This window comes from Tursiops truncatus, chromosome 2 (genome assembly GCF_011762595.2).
Source record: "Tursiops truncatus isolate mTurTru1 chromosome 2, mTurTru1.mat.Y, whole genome shotgun sequence".
NCBI lineage: Eukaryota > Metazoa > Chordata > Mammalia > Artiodactyla > Delphinidae > Tursiops > Tursiops truncatus.
The window spans coordinates 53,185,540-53,209,562 of record NC_047035.1 but is presented as its reverse complement, the minus strand read 5'-3'; the positions used below and the strand labels follow the sequence as shown (position 1 = coordinate 53,209,562).

At 34.3% G+C, this 24,023-nt stretch overlaps 1 protein-coding gene across 1 annotated transcript in view; it reads right to left on the bottom strand.

Annotated features, from left to right (window-relative positions):
* The window catches only part of MDGA2 (MAM domain containing glycosylphosphatidylinositol anchor 2), an 824,365-nt gene that overhangs the window by 47,041 nt on the left and 753,301 nt on the right, over window positions 1-24,023 (bottom strand). The window contains exon 11 of the mRNA XM_033851172.2: window positions 1,319-1,496. Coding sequence (XP_033707063.2) covers window positions 1,319-1,496 — 178 coding nt within the window. The remainder of the gene's footprint in view (window positions 1-1,318; window positions 1,497-24,023) is intronic.

Sequence of the window (24,023 nt, the reverse complement as noted above, 5' to 3'; positions counted from 1 at the left end):
AAAGAATAATATTACACTGAAGTAATGAAACACATATGAAATATTTTGCCAGTGACTTATTCAACCTTGAGAAATACATTGATGATTTTAGAGCTAGTCTTTGAATATTATAAATTTCAACCGAAAAGATGTACATAAATTTCAACTGATAAAATATTAATCTGTCAGGTATATGTTAAAAATAATATCATATCTAATCACCATGATTTCTATTTGAACTATTAGAAAGTTTTTGACCAACTTTGTTTCACAGGTTTATACTATTTTCTACTTTTAAGTAGGACATTTAAATAGTAAAGAAACATTAAATGCATATTGTTTATAAATGCAAACTATCACTAACATATACACATTAACATTAGTGATCTAAAAGAAAAAAATGACCAAAAAAAAATCAACTAAGCTGTTATTCAATAGGTGAATGGATAAACGAACTGTGGTACATCTACACAATGGGATATTATTCAACAATAGAAAGAAATGAGCTACCTAGCCACAAAAAGATATGGAAAAACTTTAAATGTGTATTGCTAAGTACAATAAACCAGTTTCTAAAGGTTATATGTTGTATGATTCCAAATACCCAGCGTTCTGGAAAAGGCAAAACTATAGATATAAGATCTGTGGTTGTCAGGGTTGGAGGAGGGATGGAAGGATAAATAGGTGGAGCACAGAGGAATTTTAGACCAGTGAAAATATTCTGTATGATACTGTAATGGTGGATAAATAACATTACACAGTTGTTAAAATTCATATAAATGTACAACACAAATAATGACCCCAAATGTAAACTACTGACTTTAATAATGTATCAATATTTGTTAATCAGTTGTAAGAAATGTGCCACATTAATGTAGAATGTTAATAATGCGGGAAACTGTGACGGGGGATAAGGCATATATGGGAACACCCTGCACTTCCTACTCCATTTTCTGTAAACTTAAAACTGCTCTAAAAAATGAAAAAAACTTAAAATTCAATCACATTTCCTAATTTCTTAATGATATTAATTTTAAAATCATCAAGAATTTGAAAAAAAAGTATACATACTGCTTCACAACTATGCGATAGAAAATAAAAAGACATTGTGACATTAACAGCTAGGTTCAATGTTAATTAAACATTTTTCTATATCTCTATTTATAACCAAATATTACAATTTATGATGATTAAGTATTGTGGGATTTTTTTTTACTTGGCTAATGACCCAGAAAGTCAATATGTTAAGTTTTATTTTGTGGCTAAATTTGGTAGATAGTTACAACCTTCTAGAGAGTTTAGTATGCAAATAAATACTTTTAAATGAAAAGCTACTTACCACTATATTTGATGACACGAATTGTTGAATCTCCTTCTCCAAATTTGGTGAGAGGAGTCAGTCGGACTTCATAAGCCTCTGGTTTAATTAGCTCAGTCAAGTTATATGTAATTAATTCTCCCTTTTGAATATTCCCATTTATTTTAATCTCCTGTTCCCACCATCGCTGCTGTCCAGCCTGAAATTAAAAGAATTATATAATAATGTTCCTGGTATTTTTAACTGTGTGCTGGTCATGTGGCTAAAAATACTACTGCTGGGGATTCTTTGGGGCCTAGGACGAAGTTATATTCCGTTAGAGATGTACCTTTGTTTCTGATATGCTCCTAGGGGCATCAATAGTATGGTTCACTTTTACTTTGAATATGAAGCCCTTTGGTGTCACAGATTAAAGTGGAGATGATCCCTTGCTTTGGGCAGGCCTTGGGTTTTCAATCCTGTCTGCTTCACCACTGCCAAACTATAAGAAAGTTCAAGTTTGTCTGGGTTGGTTAATAGCTGAGGACAAAAGCAATTTGGGTGGGAAATCCCATTTATTACTTTGATTTTCCATTGTCCCTTAGATTTTTACCTAAGGGATGTGTGTGTGTGTGTGTGTGTGTGTGTGTGTGTGTGTGTGTGCGCGCGCGTGCGCCTGCACTATATATATATATACATACATACATACATACACACACTATATATGTTAATGTGTATATATATATATATACATAGTCATATATTTATATATTTGCTTGTTTTCTGAGGGTGGGTTAATCCTAATTATATAGCTTAGCCTGCCATATTTCTGGAAATGAAAATCTCAAGTATGTGCTATTAGCACAGCATTAGACAAATGACAAATAAAATAATGAAATGGAACAGAAAGCCCATATATAGATTTGTGGGGTTGTTCACATAGAAGACATGAAAATATAAACCACTCAATTGGTTATGTATATTAAAAAAACATAAATGTAATCCCTATCACATATCTTATAACGAAAAGAAAAAAAAAGAAAAGGCAGTCTCAGGAGGATCAAATACTTAAATTTAAAAGGCAAAAGTTAAATCATTTAGAAAAAACACACAGAAGAATGTCGTTATGACCTCAGGTAAGGTGTTACTTTCTTAGGATAGAAAAGCACAATTAGTAAAGGAAAAGATTGATAAATTAGCCAATCTTAAATTTGAAATTAATAATAAATTTAAAATTTTAGCATAAAAAATTTCTTCTCATCAGTGCTCCTCATTAAACAGGTAAAATAAAGACAGAGGCTTGAAAAAAGATATTTAGAACAAATACAGTTAATCAGAATATATTAAAAACTCCTATAACTAAATAAGAAAAAGAATTCAATAGCAAAATGAGCCTAATAGGAACAGGTATTTTGTAAATGAGCAAGCCCAAAAAACTAATTAGAGAAAAGTCTCAGCCTCACGGTGAATCAAGGAAGTGAAAATTAAAGCCACAATATTATTTCCCAGATAAAAGCTTATAAAGATAACAACATTAAGGTTTGTTGCAAATATAAAACAATGAGAATCTTTATACCTGTCAAGAACCTGGAGCAGCAGAGGGTGGATGGGTAAGATTTTAGTCTACTTACAAGCTAACAAGTTAGCCTGCAACAGTATCATGGGCACAAGCAGAAGAATCCAGACTACTGAGTCAGAGAAAAGGATTCATGACACAGCAGACAGTACAAGCTTTACTTTCAAACTGGTTCCCTTTGCCTCCCAATTCCCACAGAGTGATGCAGAAGTGTCCAATTGGATTTTGCACATGCCTTCTGTTTGTATCACATCTGTAGGACCCTGAGCTTAAGAGACCTTAGTGTTTTATAACTGACAGTAGCCAAGCCTGTCTAACCATTGCCCAAGAAGGAGACATTATATTTATTATACTAGATATTAAATGGGCTTTACCTCTGTTCCAGGGGGAGGTCTCTATATTCTAAGGATGTTTGCTATGCAAATAACCTTGAAAAGATAGGCTGGAGTAAAAAAGACAGTGCCTCTGCACATATGTTATGCAAAAAAGCAAGAGACCTACAGAAAACTGTCTTCTAAAAATATAGTCTTTATGAGTATGTAAATTGGTGTAAGTATAGAGAGCATTTGGCAATAAAAACAATATTACGATGAGAACAGATAAACTCGTGTACACAGGAAACAGGAATATTCATGGCATAGAAAACACAGAAAATGATCTAAACATGAGTAAGAGATAGAATTATCAAATTGTATACTCTTCATAAAATATAATTTAAAATATAGCATAAAAAATGAACCTAAGCCAAAATACATCACCATGGATGGATTTCACAAAATATTGAGCGAAAATTAATTTTAAAGCAGACATATTATAAAATTTAAGTTCAAAATATGCATTTTGATAAGGGATGCATAGATATGTATTAAAGTATAAAGAAATGCAGAAAATAGTAAATGCTATGTTTAACATACTGGTCACATGGATTAGAAGAGTGTCAAGAGGAGAAGATGCAATTGTGAGGAGATAACAAAGGACTTAACTGGTGATTTTTAGTTTTTAGATTGGTAGCAGGTATATAAAAATACTTATATTATTTTCGGCTATGCCTAAAATATTTCTCTTTGTTTTTCAAAGAGAGAATTGAAGAATAAGAGACAGGCAACCGTGAGTTTTCTTAAAACTCTTTCTCCCTTGAATGTTAAGATTGCACTCTTGTATTGATTGCTTCCTCCATCTACATCTGTGGCAACTCATCTGCTTGCTGGGCTGCTTTTCCTTTTCCTGAGTTCTAAGTGTTGATAGTCTCTGGAGTTTTATATTTGGTGTTTTTAATACACTGTGTTAGTGGTTCTCACTTTTAGGCAAGAATGAAAGTCACAGGACAATCTTGTTAAAACCCAAAATTCCAAGTCTTAACCACCAGTATTTCTTCTTCAATGAAGTCTACAGATATAATTTTTCAGTGAGCTTAGAAATACATTTTTTTTTTTAAAAAACCACCTCCTCCTTTACAGGGTAATTTGGAAGCAGGTGACCCAGGGTCTGTATTTGTTGAGGCACAGCTCAACCTTGCTAGTTCCACAGCATTAATACTAGTGGTTTCTTCTATACCTCTACACTGATTACTCCTGCTACATCTATTAGTCCTTACTATGTGCCAGTCAGGCACCATGTTAACTGTATTATATCTACTATATTTAATCTACCACAACCCTTAGTAGGTAGGAACTAATACTAGCCCTATTATACAAACTGAGGAAACTGAGGAAGAAGCAAGTTACTGTATCTCTCCTAAGGTTGTCTAGAGAGTAGCAGCTGCAAAATTTGGTTACACCCAAAATGACTCTATCTGGCATCATTTCCTCCTTTGCTTCCCCAGAATTAATTGCTCCCTTGTTTTAACCAGTGTCTTTATATATTTAGTTATAATACACTTAAAAGTACTTTTTTGGCACATAGATTATAAATCAGGAACAATTTCTTATTAATTTTTTTACCTATAGTGTCTGATCATTAACTAGGTAAAGATGTGACAAGATTAAATTCCAGCACACAGTGTATATTTAACTGACCCAATGAGTGCAGCAGAAAAATCTAACTTAGTGATAACTGCATACAGTCACTGAATTTACAAACACTAGTGAAAATGGACCTAAAACCTAAATTGACAGAAAGTACTTTACTCATGCATAGCTGATACCAGACACTACAAAGTTTCTATCCGTTTTGGAGACTAAAAATTCTATAAAATAATATAATACAAATGTCAACTCTTTCAATGTCTTTAGATTTTTAAATTATTATATATGAACTAAAGGCAAAGTACTGTTATTTCAGAAGACAAAAGTAGTTTAAACCCACAGGAATATATACATAATAATTTGACATTATACTATTATCTAAAGACATACAAGTTTAATCAAGGTATACTTTTCTGGATGTTAAATATAAGTTTAATACCACTCAATATTTATAGTACATCCCAAGGAGAGACTGGTATTCTGTTGTTATAATGAGATGCTTTACTCAAGTAATTTTAGTTGGCATGTACATTGATGTTGTTACTTATTACAAACTCTGGAGTAGATAACTTCATATGTGTATTAAAAAAGCAATAACTTTGATTCTAAATATTAAATTTAAAGCTATAATGAAAGTATATACTTCAGTAGTTGAGGAATAAGCAATTAAACACTTCATATTATATCTCAGTGAGCTGTGCAAATGTAAAAATGGAAAACTAAATGCAATGTTTGCAAATACACAAAAGAAAATACAATATTAGTCCACTGTTTGGAGGTAATACCACAAAACCCTCAGAGAAAGTGGACCTAAAACATAACTACAGATGATAGTTCCAGAACATACCTCGTAAGCATGGTGATATGAAAACAATGTGTAAAGTATTTCTTATCATCTCTATTTGTAAAAAATTTCCATGTAACTTTTTCTGTTCCTAGGAGATATGTTCCTTTCATATAATTTAGAAGACTATTTTCACTATGTGAAGAAGAAATGAGCCATAATTTTTCTGAATGATAAGATCTGTAACTTGAAACACAGTATCTGGAAATCCTGACTTCTAGAAAGTGAGGCTCAGAACAGTTTTACAGCATGACATGGAGGAGTATTAGAAAGCTATATTCAATAGCAATTGGAGAAAGTATGGATTTTATAAGCACCAATGTGCTTCTCTTAAAAATCGGATATTCTTTATTCTTCTAAAACTGAATTCTACTTACCCCATTTCTGCTGATGAAATACTAATTCTTGCCAATCTAGGTTAAACAATACGTTTAAGATTTGAATTTGATAAAGTTAACCCAATCACTTTGTGTACTGGGTACCACTTAGGGAAGTACTTAGGTGGGGCAGGGGCAGAGGAAGCCCATTCCCCAGCCTAAGTGCTCCTGGGGATAACTGTTGCTTGGTTTATCCTGTTTCCTACTGATATTCTCTTGGATTTAGTCAACTTCATCGGGTATTTCTTGTCCTGTACTAGCATCTTTTGCATTGTTTTTGGAACTGCCTTGGCCAATGGTCAATATTTCTATTCAATCTGCATCTTTCTCAGGCAAATCACAGGTTCTTTTGGTCTAAAAGCTCCATCTCTGCCCTTTTTTAGAGGTTTGAAGAATCCTGTTTCTCCTGTAACACAGTGAAGCAAGACCTGCCAGGCCCCAGTCCCTGAAAATCAGACTCAGTCTATGATATTGTGATACTCAAGGGCCCCCTCAGGCAGGACCCAGAGCTTCAAGGTAAGTTCTGTAGTCTTTCTGATCTACCGGTGGGGAAGTGGGCCATTTCTTTCCTACTCAAGTGGATGGTAGGTACCTTTCTCAAGGAATTTCTAGGACTTACTCTACTGTTCTTCTTTCACTTTTACTAAAATATCCCCTGATACCTGGGGACTCTGTGTATTTGCATTGGAATATCTTTCTATATTTTTATTCTGAAACTCAAAACCTTTTCTCCCTTAACGACCTCCTGCCCACTTCTATGAACCTTTGTTTGATTTAAAGTCTAGGCTTTCAAGGCTATCGTTTGTCCTTAGGTTTTATAAAGTCTGTTCAAAGCTCATTTGTTATCTTTTTAATTCTGTACCAGTGTGTGTGGGTTTGTATTCATATTCTTGGACCATAAACCTCAGCTTCCTGTGTTGTGATTTTAAATAATGAGAAAGTAGCTGATAAAAGAGAATTACAAGGATAAAAATATGCATTTGTTAATATTTCAAATTCCCAACTGTCCTTTGTAATCAACATTTTAACTTACATAGTATATGAATGTCAATCTGCATTTAGTTTTGAATGTCTTGATTGTCATTCCCTATAGTTTTTCTAATTTATGTTCCTTATCATAATAGTTACCTGATTAAAAAACAAAACAAAAGAATACAACAACCCTCAGGTAAAGACAGCATCGAGTGGGTCCACAGATTCAGTGAATCTCTCAGTCTTTCATGCAGTTTTGATGTTTTCCATCCTTGCCTACCTTGGTGGGCCACTGCTGTCTGGAGGGATGAAAAGTGGATATGCAGGCAGAGTCTCTGGTAAACATCACTGGTATATAAATGAAAGACCTTGCAAATACATTTCAAGGATTTAAAAAGTGAGAACTAAACATTAGGCACATAGAACAGTCTTCAGTGACAACCAAATGAAATATGCTTGCTCAGTGATCACAGAAATGGAAGAAATACAAGAAGTAGAAGAAAATTAAGAGCACAAAACTTCCTAAATATATTGTGTGCCGTGGCTTAAAGTTAAAAATGCAGTTCCAGAAAAACGAAGACAAATATTAGAACAGAATTTTGGATGAAACGAGGTCCTTTAGTACCCTAAAAAAATTAATGTTTCTGCAGTAGCTAAACATTTAGTAAAGACTAGCATTTTATATAGTCTTAAGTGTTTAGTTTGTATTTTTTAATGTGACTTAACTTTAAGTTCCCAATGGGATTGTTTAAAATATATTGGAAGAGTTACATGAGAATATTTTAAATAGTTTTATAGTTAATGTTTATTGAGTGACTACTATTGGGTTGACCAAAAAGTGCCTTCAGTTTTTAGTAAAAATAAAAGACACATTTTTCATTTTCACCTAGAACTTTACTGAACTATGTACTCACCCTTTTGTTCCACTACCTTCCTCGATTTTTCAGGCAACTTCAGAATTCCATCTTCCTAAAACTTTTTATCTTTTTGAGCAAAGAACTGTTCCAGATGCCTTTTACAGTCTTCCAGGGAATTGAAATTTTTTCCATTAAGAGAATTTTGTAAAGACTGAAATAAATGGAAAGCCGAAGGTGCAATGTCTGGTGAATACAGTGGATGAATCAGAACTTTCCAACCAAGCTGTAACAGTTTTTGCCTGGCCATCAAAGAAATGTGCGGTTTTGCGTTATCCTGATGGAAGATTATGTGTTTTCTGTTGACTAATTCTGGATACTTTTCGTCAAGTGCTGCTTTCAGTTGGCCTAATTGGGCCAACTGGTTGGAATTAATCATTTGGTTTTCCAGAAGAAGCTCATAATAGAGGTCCCTTCGAATCCCACCATATACTCAGTATCACCTTCTTTGAATGAACACTGGCCTTTGGTGTGGTTGGTGGTGGTTCATTTCGCTTGCCTCACTATCTCTTCCATTCCACATGATTGTACAGTATTCACTTTTCATCGCAATCACAATTTGTTTTAAAAATGGAACGTTTTTATTACATTTAAGTAAGAATTGCAGGCGGAAATACGGTCAAGAAGGTTTTTTTCGCTTAACTTACGTGGGACCCAAACATCAAAGCAATTAACGTAACCAAGCTGGTATGAAATGGAGCAGGACCCTATGGTCCTTCCCCACCATGTCCTCTGCCTGCCTTTTTTTTTTTTAACATCTTTATTGGAGTATAATTGCTTTACAGTGTTGTGTTAGTTTCTGCTTTATAACAAAGTGAATCAGTTATACATATACATATGTTCCCATATCTCTTCCCTCTTGCATCTCCCTCCCTCCCACCCTCCCTATCCCACCCATCCAGGTGGTCACAAAGCACCGAGCTGATCTCCCTGTGCTATGCGGCTGCTTCCCACTAGCTATCTACCTTACGTTTGGTAGTGTATATATGTCCATGCCACTCTCTCACTTTCTCACAGCTTACCCTTCCCCCTCTCCCTGTCCTCAAGTCCATTCTCTAGTAGGTCTGTGTCTTTATTCCCATCTTGCCCCTAGGTTCTTCATGACCATTTTAAAAAATATATTCCATATATATGTGTTAGCATACAGTATTTGTTTTTCTCTTTCTGACTTACTTCACTCTGTATGACAGACTCTAGGTCCATCCACCTCACTACAAATAACTCAATTTTGTTTCTTTTTATGGCTGAGTAATATTCCATGGTATATATGTGCCACATCTTCTTTATCCATTCAGCTGTCGATGGACACTTAGGTTGCTTCCATGTCCTGGCTATTGTAGATAGAGCTGCAATGAACATTGTGGTACATGACTCTTTTTGAATTATGGTTTTCTCAGGGTATATGCCCAGTAGTGGGATTGCTGGGTCATATGGTAGTTCTATTTTTAGTTTTTTAAGGAACCTCCATACTGTTCTCCATAGTGGCTGTATCAATTTACATTCCCACCAATGCAAGAGGGTTCCCTTTTCTCCACACCCTCTCCAGCATTTGTTTGTAGATTTTTTGATGATGGCCATTCTGACTGGTGTGAGATGATATCTCATTGTAGTTTTGATTTGCATTTCTCTAATGATTAATGACGTTGAGCATTCTTTCATCTGTTTGTTGGCAATCTGTATATCTTCTTTGGAGAAATGTCTATCTAGGTCTTCTGCCCATTTTTGGATTGGGTCGTTTGATTTTTTGATATCAAGCTGCATGAGCTGCTTGTAAATTTTGGAGATTAATCCTTTGTCAGTTGCTTCATTTGCAAATATTTTCTCCCATTCTGAGGGTTGTATTTTCATCTCTGCCTGCCTTTTGTCTGTGGAAAAACTTTAGCCAAAGAATAAGTTTAATCAGAGAAGTGAGAATATGCAGACAGAAAGGAAAACAGTCAAAGGAGACCAAATAATAATAGTTTAGTCATTAAGCATAATCAAGGACCTTTAGTTCCTCCTCAAGGACTATAGATAATATTCTGAGCCTTATCCTGTGAGCTGTCCTACAGATACTGAAACCCCCACCACGTGGAAGAAGTTAACTACATGATTACCAGACTGTAGCCATGACATAAGCTGCCACAATTCCAAGAATTGGCCTCAAGGAAATGGGAATAAACTGACCCTGGAACTGAAGATTAACTGTACTTAAAACAATCAAGACGATGCTGGTCAGACCACGGATGACCAATTTCAAGATGACTGTCAGAGCTGACTGTGCTGTTTCTGCATGTAGCACCAACCCTCTGTCTATAAAAGCTCTTGCCCACTGACTGTCAGTGGGTGGAGTCAGCCTTTGGACAGGTATCCACCCTCCCCACTGGTTGCCAGCATCCAAAATAAAACAAACTTTCCTTTCTACCACCCTGGCCTCTTTATTGGCTCTTGAACGGTGAGCAGCCGGATCCCACTTTTGGTTGCAGGTGCAAATGATTTTCAATGCTTGATTTGGATATTTTGAGTATGTCAGCTATCTCTTGTATGTAGGTATAACAATTGATTGTTCTCAATTAATGTCTTGATTTGATCGTTATCAACTTCAAGTGGTCTTGAAGACAATGCCGTGGAGCATTGTCCAGAGAGAAATCTCCAGCACGAAACTTCGCAAACAATTTTTGACACGTTTGACCAGTCACAGCACCTTCTCCATACACTGCACAAATCTTTTTTTGCGTTTCAGTTGCGTTTTTACCTTTCTTGAAATAATAAGGCATAATATGCTGAAAATGTTGCTTTTATCTTCCATCTTCAATATTAAAATGGCTACACAAAAATTCACCAATTTTTTTTTGCCCCTCACTGCTGTGGCCTCTCCCGTTGCGGAGCACAGGCTCCGGACGCGCAGGCTCAGCGGCCATGACTCACGGGCCCAGCTGCTCCGCGGCATGTGGGATCCTCCCGGACCGGGGCACGAACCCGTGTCCCCTGCATCGGCAGGCGGACCCTCAACCACTGCGCCACCAGGGAAGCCCCTCACCAATTTTTATAAGCCTTTTTTAAAATGCACTCTGATATGACAGCTGTCACAATACAGTCTAACAAAATTGTTTCGAATGAAGTTAAAGACAACTAAGAGCTACTAGAGCCATCTTTTAGAAAAAACTGAAGGACCTTTTTGGCCAATTCAATATATACTAGGATGTTCTAAGTATTTTAGTTATTATTTAATTTAAGCACAAACAATTCAATGTGGTAGAATAGGTGGTATTTCCACCTATTCTATTATAATGTGTACAATTGTTTCCAAAGATAAAAACATCTGATAAAAGTAAAATAATAAAAGTAAAGAGAAAAAGAGTAAATATGGTACCTCAGAAGACATACAGAACAAATTGAGCGTTCAAATGAATCTTGCTAATCTTCTTTTCCTGCCCCTTGCATGAACATTTTAGATCCTTTGTAACATACATGGCATTTGAAAGGTAGCTGCTAACACTTAGCTTACGGAATGCTCCAGGAAACTTTTTTTCTTTTAACTCTGTAGAACACGTTTATCTTGTTATATAAGTATGAGATTAATTTTTTTCCTGTTTTATGAAGTTACTTAATAATAACTTTAATGGTAATTGTAGGCATAATTGTAAACTATATTGAAAAATATAGTTTAAACTCAAAATTTGGTAGAATTTAAAAGATCTAGTATTTAGCAGAGCATAAGGAAATCTTTTGATTTGATACTAAAATAATATTTTGCTCAGTTTATAAAGAATAGTTTATTTTTGTCTAAAGGTTAGAATATAAAATTCTAATAACTACAATTCATCACCCCAAGCACTCTCTGATTATGGACATTTTTGATAACAATTCATTTCATACTATGATTATAATAAAACATTTTAAGATTTAAAAATAAAACAAAATTTGAACATATGAAAAAGCTCCTATCTAAACTTAAACATGTGTTAATGTGTAGTAGAAGTGAATATGGGTGGTTCTAGCTCAGAAAAACTGTCATTTTGGTCATGGTCAGGCTAACATATCTCTCTCTACCTGTGGGGATATGGTCCCATTATGAGAAACACGAATTCTAAAGATACAAATGACAACTCTGTTAAAAATGAAGTATAAGTTTCTTTTAAGGAATATAAAATAACACTCATTTTTAAATATAAAAATGTAGATAGAGTACATTCATATTTCAATACTACATTTAAATTTCTAGGAACAAATTTGACAACTCCAGTGTTCTTTACATAGGAATTAAGAAATTAATCAAAAAGACTGAGCTTACTGAAAGATTCTCTTTAAGTATGTATTCTCTTTGAGCATAAATAGTAGTAAATCAGGATCCCTTCAATCCATTGTGACAGCAGGGAACAGGCTGCATAAATGATGACTCCTGTATAGTATGCCTTTTAATTCAACCACCAGACACAAGAAAGGCTGATCCTTTAAAAGTATGTTTGGCTCATCTTCCACAGTTTATGGAACTGCAGTTTGGGATGACAGCTGGTAATACTCAACTAAATTATTTAAGTATTTTTGTCTACTAAGAGAAGTAAAACATAATAGCTACCAACTTTTTGAGGTTGCCAAGCTTTGTACTAAGGATTTTATATACTATTTTTCATTTACTTTTTATAAAACTCCAATGAGGTTAGAATTATTATATTTATTTCCCCAGTCAAGGAACCTGAGACTTAAAGAACTGATAAACTTTTCTAGGTCACATGGTTGATAAGAAGCAAGAGATGATATAGGAACCCAATATTGTCCAATTTCAAGGCTACCCTCTTAATCACTATTCTTTATTTCCTATTATTTATATTAAATGTGTTGCCTTCACAAGTTTTTCAAACCTATGTGCACTTTATTCACATCCCCTTAGAAAAGTGATAAAGAATTTTTACACTAGGGAAGGCCTAATTATGTGGAACTGAATTACACAGCAATGGGTGATAGACTAAGCTAATGGATCTATCTTTTGGATGAGGGTCAGTCATACAAAAAGCTTTTGACTCTGTGAGTCCTGACAGTTTAAGAGAATTCAGATTCTGCTTTTGAAGTTTACTCTGGGACTCCAGTGAATGTATGCTCTGGTTGTGTTAAGTTCTGTGCTCATAACTGTTACATAAATCATTAAATGACATGGTATTTTATATTGCCTCAGGAAAGAACTCGCCTGTGTTACTGGTGTATCCCCTCAACCATGCATTTATTACTCTCATCTGTTAAAACAACAACACTGAAACCATTCAAGAGACCATGTAAAACAGTAAAAATAATCATTCTTTAGCAGGTAGTGATAAATCACTATAGAAGAAAAACTGGTTTCCTATCAATTTGGGAAATAACAGTCTAATTATTTTCTTGCCATGCTTGGATCAGCAGGTGAAAAGACACCTCAGCCTAAAGATTAATTCATTACAGATTTCAACCTTAATAAATTGGAATTAAGCAGTTCAGGCTGCATCATTTTTCATAAGTTAGTTTTTTCAGGATGTTAAACAGATCAGTTTTTAGGGTTTTGATTTTGGCATTTCATCTTGGTATTTCTCTGATATAAAGGGGATCATAATCACATCTTTCCTTTTATGAACAACCCAGTGTACTGCTTTACATCTCTAAGATATTTTACTACAGCTATGTTCTGGATTTATTACTAATAGCTTTGTATTTTTATACTACAAATGCCACCTGACCCCTCCATGTCTCATCAATAACTTCCTCTAATCTTTTTTTTTTTTGCGGTACGCGGGCCTCTCACTGTTGTGGCCTCTCCCGTTGCGGAGCACAGGCTCCGGACGCGCAGGCTCACGGGCCCAGCCGCTCCGCGGCATGTGGGATCTTCCCGGACCGGGGCACGAACCGGTGTCCCCTGCATCGGCAGGTGGACTCTCAACTACTGTGCCACCAGGGAAGCCCTCCTCTAACCTTTTAATTGAACTCTTTACTACTAGTGAATTTTCATTCCTACCCAACTTATATATTGCCACCAAAGTAAGTTAATCTTATTTTCCTGCTCCAATTACCTGAGTGTAATGCTTTTGTAGTATTATTTATAATAATAGCTAACATTACTGAACACTCACTAGGTACTTTGATGAATTATTCAATTAAACTTAGTTGAAATCTACAATATCACCATGAATATTTTCTGTGTTTCATTAGAATATGTTGATACCACTTAAACAGTTATCCATTTGGGCAATCAATTTGACACTCATAGGGAGAAGCCTCAGGTTAATATATGTTCATAAACTTTATATAATAGAAACTAATTATATAACAATTTAAATGTATTGATATACTGATACTATCAATTATTGACAATGATAAAAAGTCTTAATCATCCAACTGCTTTCAAATTATAGGCTTAGAAGAAAAAACAACGCTTACCCAAATGTGTACAGATTAGAATCTCTTACTGCATTTGGGGAAGAAAATCGATGATATTCTCTTTTCATAATAAACACTGTACAGAAACATTGACTGATACATTTATTCATTTATTGAAAAATCACCTAACTAGATTGGCATTAAAAAACAAAAAAAGGAGAAACCATGCAGAGTAAGCTCTTTTTACATCTGCTAAACTGAAAATGGAAGGGTGAGAGAACAAGATAATGGGAATGTTATATAAAACATATTCAAACACGTTTCAAAGATAATTTCAAGCTCTGTGTACATTTTTTTACAGTCTTAGGAAATTTAGATTTAAGTTTAGATTTAAGCTTCCTGAGACATAAAGCCTTTATTTTTTAGTGAGTTTACGGCCAATAAGATACAATAACTTTTCTTAGTAAATAAATAGAGCACTGCCACTAAAGCTACTGCTTCCTAACTCATTCCCAGTCCCCTTGCTCTTTAGCAAGAAAACCCAATTTTTAGCTGTGCTACATTTCTGAGTCTCCCTTTAAACAAGATGTGGTCATGTGATTTAATTCTGGCCAATGAGAGGTGAGTAGAGTTGCTGCATGGTGATTCTGGGAAGGCTGGGGCAGACAGTCTAATCAGCCAGTAAGGGTTTTTATTCGTTTTTCATTTTTTAAGGATTTTATTTTTTTAATGCTTTGCCTTTACTTTTGATTCTGGCCTGTGATTAATTTGTGATGGCTCAAGTTCTAGCAGCTATCTTAGATCCTCAGGTAACCTGGGCATGAAAGACATGCCTACCGACAGTGAAAAAGAAAGCTATAACCTTTGGTCTCTGACGATACTATGGAGCACATGTCAACTCTGGATTGCTGATGTCTGAAGTGATTCTATGTGAAAGAGAAATAAATATCTATCTCATTTAAGCCCTTATTATTTTGCTCTTTTCAGTTATATGAAACTATACACAATCTTTTTTTTTTTTTTTTTTTTTTTTTTTTGCGGTACGTGGGCCTCTCACTGCTGTAACCTCTCCCATTGCGGAGCATAGGCTCCGGACGCGCAGGCTCAGCGGCCATGGCTCACGGGCCTAGCCGCTCCGCGGCATGTGGGATCCTCCCGGATTGGGGCATGAACCCGTGTACCCTGCATCGGCAGGCGGACTCTCAACCACTGTGGCACCAGGGAAGCCCCCCACAATCCTAATTATTATAGATACTAATAATTTGTTTCTTTTCCTATATATCTTAAAAAAAACAGACTGTTGAGTTTACTCAATGTAAAATTGTAAAATAAATTTTTCCAGACATTTTTAACAGATCGGATTATGGTTGCATTAATGTTGTCTTCTATCAAAGACTCACTTTGCAAAATTGAAATATAAGATATCAAGGAAAAAATAATAGTATGCTTGTTTCATTTAGCTGTTGCATAACAATGCTGTTTTACAAATAACCAGAAAATCTTAATGGCATAAAACAATAAGCATCTGTTTCTTGCTTGTGCATCTGCAGGTTGGTTCAGTTTTGGCTTATTTAAGCTACACTTGATTCTACTTGTCACTAGTCATGGATCAAATTCAAGTCAATTCTATGTCTCTTATTCTTCTTGGACCACCAAGCTACCATTTGTCTCATTGATGAGGTCAGATGGTCCTTGAGGGTGAGCAGAAATCATGCAAGGCCTCTTAATGCCTAGGCTTACAACTAACATTTGTCTAACATTTCTGTACATACTCCATAATGACAAAAGGAAATCACATGCCCAAGCTCAATATCTGTGGGTACAGGATACATTCTTTCCATGAAGATCAGAATTGGGGAGAAATAAATTTTAGATGAACAACAATCTAATATTCTATAATGTGGTATTAGAACTTTGAGTGCATCACACATTTCCAACAGCAAAGTTTTCTTATTAAAGGGAAAATTTTAAATATATAAGTTCTTGGAGCTTTAAGCTCCAAGATGTATCATACTGTCATATAATTGCATTTTCATAGTCCTTTTCATATATGACAATTAAAAGCAATATTTTTAGAAGCTAACATTTACCTTATCTAAAAAATGTCATCAACTATAGATGCTTAGCTAGTTATAGCTCTTTTCTATAACACGAAACTAATTCCAGTTTTAGGGAAGATGTAATTACTGAAATCATTCTACAAATTTTCATTAGTAAATACTGAAACAGTTATATATCAATAGGCTTTTGTTTAAAAAAATGATATATGTGAGTCCCTTCCCCCAAAATGGCAAAAAATAAATTGATAATTGAAGCAATCAATGTCTTATTATAGAATAACTAAATGTTTTTCAGAAAACTCATAATGTGATATCTATATATATCCATATGTGAAACCCATATTTAGGTCATTACTCTTTATTAATATATTTACATGTATTATTAAGCATATAATCTAACATCACTCTAATGAAGTATGTCTATGCTTAAATATTATTTTAACTTGATATTATCCTCATACCTATATCCTGTATTCCTGTCATTTTCGAGAAAAATGTCTTAATCATCCAAGTATTCTTAGAATATTGCTTTTGAAAATGATCAGAGAAGCAAGCAACGTTATGCAAAGGTATATACTACAGTCATTTGCATTTTCAATAACAAAAGTCAATTATACCTTATTTTAATGGAAAATGTTGCACAATATCATTGGTTGATTAATTCATTCAAAGCCATATACTGACAGACTATTACTTAAACAAATTAAACAGAATCTTTGTTCTTCATAGAGCTTAAAAATCTAACCTAGTAGCTGCCTCTAAGATACTGTGAGAATTAAAAGACTTAATACATGTAAAACACTCAAAACAATGTGTAACACAAAGCAAGCATTACATAAGTGTTAGCTAATATAACAATAATTACATCTGCTAGTCCTAAGACTAGTATTATTATTTCTGATAGGCAATTAGTATGTAAGTAAAAAGAGTGCAGTTAGAAAGAGATTAACTTAATTATCACTCAAAAATATATAATCATAAGCTGGGAATTATAACATGATTAACATGGGGATCTGACCTAGTTTGGGGGATTATAATCATTTTTACCCATTTTCTTTAATTAGAAAATTTAGGACTTCCTTGGTGGTTCAGTGGTTAAGAATCTGCCTGCCAATGCAGGGGACACGGGTTTGAGCCCTGGTCCGGGAAGATGCCACAGAGCGACTAAGCCTGTGTGCCATAACTACTGAGCCTGCGAGCCACAACTACTGAGCCTGCATGCCACAACTACTGAAGCCCAAGTGCCTAGAGCCCATGCTCTGCAACAAAGAGAAGTCACCACAATGAGAAGACCATGCACTGCAATGAAGAGTAGCCCCCGCTCGCCCCAACTAGAAAAAAGCCCGTGCTCAGCAACGAAGGCCCAATGAAGCAAAAAAATAAATTAATTAATTTTTTAAAAAAGGAAAATTTATTGAAATAAATTACAGCTAGATTCTAATTTTAAAGTAAATAAATGAATCCATAAAATTATTAGAAGTAAACGTTTGTGATTTTGTTTAGATCTTTGAGTGTGCTAGGCTTTTCCAAGAAGACTTAAAATTCAGAAACTGTAAGATAGAAAAATTCAATTGTATAAAAATTTTAAAAAATATGCACAATAAAAATAACATAAATGAAGGATAAGTGCATGAAAGAATATTTGCAAACTTTATGACAGAATTCTTAATATATACAGAAGAGCTTGTATAATGAAAAATAAAAATATTAGCAATTAAAAATAAACTGGATAACTATGGAAAACAATTTGAAGGAGGCAAGAATATTCAGCATGAGGCTCTGGTAATTTCTCTGGCAAGAAATTGGATTTGGTGATGGTGGTAGAGATGGATAAATGTGAAAAGATTTGAGGATATTCAAGAAAAAAAACTGGCAGAAATTGGTGATGAACTGGAGAGGAGGAATGAACAGAAGTGTCAAGAATTATTTCCAGTTTATGTCTGGCTTGAACAATGGGATGGATGATAGGACTATTCAGTGTCATGGGGACACTGGAGGAAGACTGGGCTTGAAATAGAATAAGTTAGCAGTTAGACATGTTTACGTTTGAGAGGCAATGAGGCATCCAAGTACAGATTTATCAAGTGGGTAGGTCTAGGGAGGTAGCACTAAAACTTTGAGGACATAATTCATGGACATGGTCTTTGGTACTTGACAAATAAAGTAAGTTAATGGCAATCACATATTGTTCAGTGGCTCCTTTAAAGAAAATGAAAGTTTGAAAAGAAAAGTTAAAAGCAAATACTTCAGGAAGGAAATAATATATTAAGGTCAGTCAAGTAATTAAGACAAAGGGTGTCAATCACTTTAATTAGACAGATAACATCAACAAAAATATTGGAAAACAATATAAATTTTAGCACAGATTAAGTGAAGGTAGTATTTAATAGTCAGTGAAGTTCTCAATAAAAAGGAAATTAACAGGATTTTTGCTCCTCTCCAGACCTAACCCTGGAGACACCATGAAAGCAACAGGGAGATTAATGAACCTGGGGAGAGGGGTAAATTGCAACCCTAATGGGAAAAGGCCATGTCACAAAGAAGAGACAGGTTGGCACATAATTTTTTTCTCACCCGCCCCACATCATTGTTATGAGTTGATCTTTGCTCAGGCTTTTCCTGCTGAGAAGCCAAAATTTAATCATACCAGATAAAAGGCTGGGAAGTGGATATATTAGTTGTAGGCAGATTAATAACCTGAGTATTTTCTTTCCTCCTCACTCTTCTTTCCTGGAGAAAAGTGGGAGCAAAGAAATTTTTCCTGGAGGAAGTGACTACAAGACACAGCATTTCCAGCACAGGAGAAAAAGAAGTTTCCCTGAGAGGCAAATGAGTGCCTGTACAACTAGAGAATTCTCATTAAACTCTATGGAATATATGAATATCAATTTCTTGCTTTTGATAATATACTCTGTGTGGGATTTTGGCTTGGAAATGGGCTGGAGGAGGGGTTCATGGAACTTCCCTGTACAATTCTTTGTAACCTCTCATGAATCTATAATTATTTCAAAATAAAAGTTTTTAAAAAATTTTAAATGACTTCATAATGAAAAGTCATTTAAAGCACTAAAAGATATACATAATGGTGAGGAAAAGACATACACACAAACACACTTTAACTTGTTATAGTAAAATTTAAGAATATATAAAAAAGAAAATATTGGAAGCTGGAAAATCAGATTGACAATATGCTTCTCAATAGCATCAGTGCATAAAAAAGACAATGGAGCAATATTTTCAAACTGTAAAGGAAAGAAAATCAAACCTAGTACTAATGTCCAGCTAAATTATCGCATGTATACTCATTCATTTATTCAGCAAATATTTACTGCACTGCAGCTATGTGCCAAACACAATGAATAACACAATGAATTAAACAGACCCAAATATCTTATTCCATGCCTCTATGCCATTGTAGATGTTGTTTCACCAACTTGTGATTGTCTCTAGTTTTCCCAACCAGTTTGGAAAGCCATGCTTACACCTTTCCTTTCCCTACTGTCCTAGGCTCATTGCTAGAGCTTAAAAATGGTGAGCCGAGCAGGTGGCCAAGGCTGGAGCTTTCTCTGGACCATTTTGGCATGGCAATCTTAACTAAAGAACTATGGCTAACCCTGGGAGTAAACCTAAAAAGAGATAACTGTGGCTTGTGTTGGGAACTTAATCATTCACCACCATGGACAATGTTGCTTGGGCTTGTGGAGGAGTTTCAGCAGTAACTTCATAAGGCAAATATACAGATGTTACTATGGTCTAAATCCAGAGTCACTGATGAACCTTCTTCTTTCTACTTCCTCTCATTATGGGACACATAAGCACGACTTATTATTTGCTCTCACTTTTCCCTTCCTTGTTTTACAAGAAAGGGTTTTATGTAAACCATATACAAGTGTAGAAATAGTATGTCTTCAGTTAAATAAATATTTCTATTTTTTAAATTAGTTCATTTTTTCAACAGTGTAACCAAGATCTCGATCTTGAAAAAGTTTTAACATTTGAATTGTTCTTACTATTTTTTGTACTTCTTATTATCCACATAAATGATAATTAGTAGATTTTTTTAATATACCATCATTAATATACCAAAAAAGATTTAATGAGTACCTTCTATATGTCAGGCATTTAACCAGACTAAGAGATATACAGTATTCCATTATCTACATACTAGGAATTCATAGTAAAAAAAATTAACAACAATAATGATAATAATCATAATAAAAGAAAAATACCCAGCTTTCTCAAAACTAGCATTTCAGTTGTGGGAAACAACACTAAACAATAATAAAAATTAAATACATAATATGTCAGAGAGTAATAAGTGTGATGAGACAAATCAGGAAGGTTGGATAATGAACAAAGAATCTCACAAAAATTATGGTGAAAAGAAAAATTCCACATTATTAAAATACAATTCCTTAGGCCCTAATCTGGATTTTGCAATATTAGAGTATACTTATGACTCCATATGAACCTTCCCAGACTTGTGGGGCTATGAAGTGCTTTTTTATGGTTATTCTTCTATTTCAACTGGGACTTTATATTGTATTTGTCCTTTTATATCTTTATTTAAAAATGATAGCTATAATGTGGCTTGCGTATTACTAAAATTTTATTATAAAAACACAAGGACACTACCTAACAAGATTCATTAAACAGATTTAGAAGAGAAAAGGCATATAATTGAGTTGAAATGTCTTAAAAGCAAAAGGGTCCAGGATGATTAAGGATGGAATACGTAAGTCTGGTTACTTGGTTTTTATTTCTATTTTCATAACTATTAGCTGTTTATATTTGGGCCCATCAAGAAATCTGAGAGCTGCAGTTTCCTCAGTAGTAATATAAGGTGGTCTTTAAAATCTACTGTAGCACTGAAATTGATGAATATTTGAACATTATGTAATATCCAATTCTGTAGATGAGATGCACTATTAACACTATATCATAATCCACTATTTTTCCTTTCTACTAATAAATAATAATGAGCTGGCTGATTATTTGCTATAAGTGCTTGAAGATTATTAGACTGTGTGACCAAAAAAACTAACCATCTGAACTATGGAAGCATTTTAATTTTAAAACAATTTTTTTTTTTTTTTTGCGGTACGTGGGTCTCTCACTGTTGTGGCCTCTCCCGTTGCGGAGCACAGGCTCTGGACGCGTAGGCTCGGCGGCCATGGCTCACGGGCCTAGCCGCTCTGCCGCATGTGGGATCTTTCCCGGACTGAGGCACGAACCCGTGTCCCCTGCATCGGCAGGTGGACTCTCAACCACTGTGCAACCAGGAAAGCCCTTTAAAACAATTTTGAAGCTATGAAAAAGGTTAAAATGCAGAAACATACAGAGAATATATAAACAATTAACCATGTTGTATTTATTAATAAAATGAGCTCAATATTTTGCTTAGATGTCTTTTAAAAAGAGATAAAATTTTACAGATTAATGGAACCCCACAATCTACCTCTTTCCTGATACATTTCCTTTTCCCTCATCGCAGGGAGGGACTATACATAGGATGTGCTTTTTGATCTTTTCCTAAATATGGTTTCATACTTTTTCAACGAATATTTGAATACATAGAAGTTATGCTGCTTGAAAAAGAAAAAACTGTCTTCTTCTAAAATACCAACTTTTTTGCTATGTTAAAAATAATTTTTATACAACTGAGTTTTTTTTTTTTTCTCTAACCAATTGCACCTAAGTGGGCCTGGCATCGTGTTGATGTAGAATGTGTATAATACAAGAATTACAACAAGAGTTTCTTCCCACTATTTGTCTATCTTTATTGCTTCATACATGGGCATAATATCCTCATGCTATCAACTAATAATGACTAAGAATCTGCTTTATGTTGAAGGTAGCATTTTAAAGTGGAGAAAACACGCATATTCTGAAGATTTACACTATTATGTATGGCAATACTTCATTTGCTGCGTTCTCTAAGGCACTGAGAATCCACAGATTTAGTTAAATACAGAGATTAATCAGTGCTTTTCTTTTCAGTATAACCTAATTTCCCATTTTTAATAGATTTCACCAGAAAATAAAATTATGTTTTTTTTTAATGTCAAGAAATATATTCATTTAATGTTAGTGTTAGGGGAGAGTTAGCCTAGTGTAGCATTTATAGATCAAATTGATGGTTCATTATGTGCTTTGACTTTTTACTATCTCAAAACAATAAATTTTATTTTGATGCTTCAAAAGTTTTATTTTCTAATCTTGACCAAAATGTCCAATTCTATAGTTGACTTGGGGGAACTTTATTATGTTTCCAGTCCAAGAAAGTATTTTCCTTCTTTGCTTCCATTATAGAGCCACTGTGTCAGATAGCCAATATAATTTACTTACTTTCCAAGGAGATCTAGTTGAACTTATTGTTAGTCTAATATATGTGCCTGTCACGTTATTTGTACTATATGGCATAATGAAATGCTCTTCCCACTCTACCACTAAAAGTTCCTACTCTATCTTGGGTTGTGGTTTTGCTAATTAAGCATTATTTAATTATTTATTATGATAGCTCGGTTTACAAGGAACAGTTTTTTGAAGTTGAAATGATATTAAATACCTTTGTATATAGCAATTTTTTGACTACTGTTGTTTTGCATTCATCTAATTAGAACTGTCAATCTAGAACACATTATAAAATAATTTTATATTAACTATAAATAATAAGATTTTAGACGATTTTGAGTCAATTAGAATCACTTTGTAAACAAAGGTGGTTTCAAAATATACAATTGTTAAAAAAAGAAAAACTTATAAAAAGTTTCATAAAAAGAAAAATTTATAACAGGTTTGAAATTTTCTTTGAAATATTTTGTTACATATCACAGCATTGCTATTATTAACACTGACAATAATAAAATTGATTTTAAACATTATAATCCATAAAATAATATACAGACATCCAGAGCATGTCAGTGAGGCAGACTAAGTACTTTTCTGAGCCTAATACAATTCTCAGATGAGCTACCCAAAATAGAATTATTACTTAGTGTTCAAACATATTAAGAATAGTTGAGAAAATTCATACCTGAGCTATTTATTTTTATCAAATCTTTTTTGATGTCTCTAATATGCAAGTTAATATGGTTCAGTGTTCACATTAGCAAGTTTTCTTTTAAAGAATTAGGGGTCCACAAATAATGAATAGCATATATCATTCTTAAAAAATCCATAAACTCATAAGATGAAACTTGACTAAAACCTGCACTCAAGTGAGTTCTCTTTCAATACATCCAACTTCAGGGTCTCAACATCCTTGCTTTTTAGACAATTCACACTTTGTTCTTGGAAGTCTATATCCTAGTCTCTTAAGTGGTACTACCAGGGTAGACTATGTAGGATCACTGCAAGTAAATGTGAATTTCTGCAGCTGCGAGAAGCCATGGAGAAGTCACAGCTCTTAATGGAACATGCGGGGACAACCCTATGCAAAACAGTTAATCAAAAAAATTTCAATCTCCCAGAAGACTCTTCTCTACGCCTAGATGATTATCTTTCATCTCATTTCATTCTCACAAGACCATTATCTATTAAGTTATTCTGCGATAAGTTGCTAACTAGATGAAAAGTCCAGGATTTCATCTTATCTGGAGTCCTCACTTCACACAAGAAGACAAATAAAGATAGAAAAGATTTCAGATGTTCAAAGCAATTCCCAGTGGTGCAGTCTCAAGATTGGGAAAGCTATTTTTGAGCATGTGGGACTTCTTG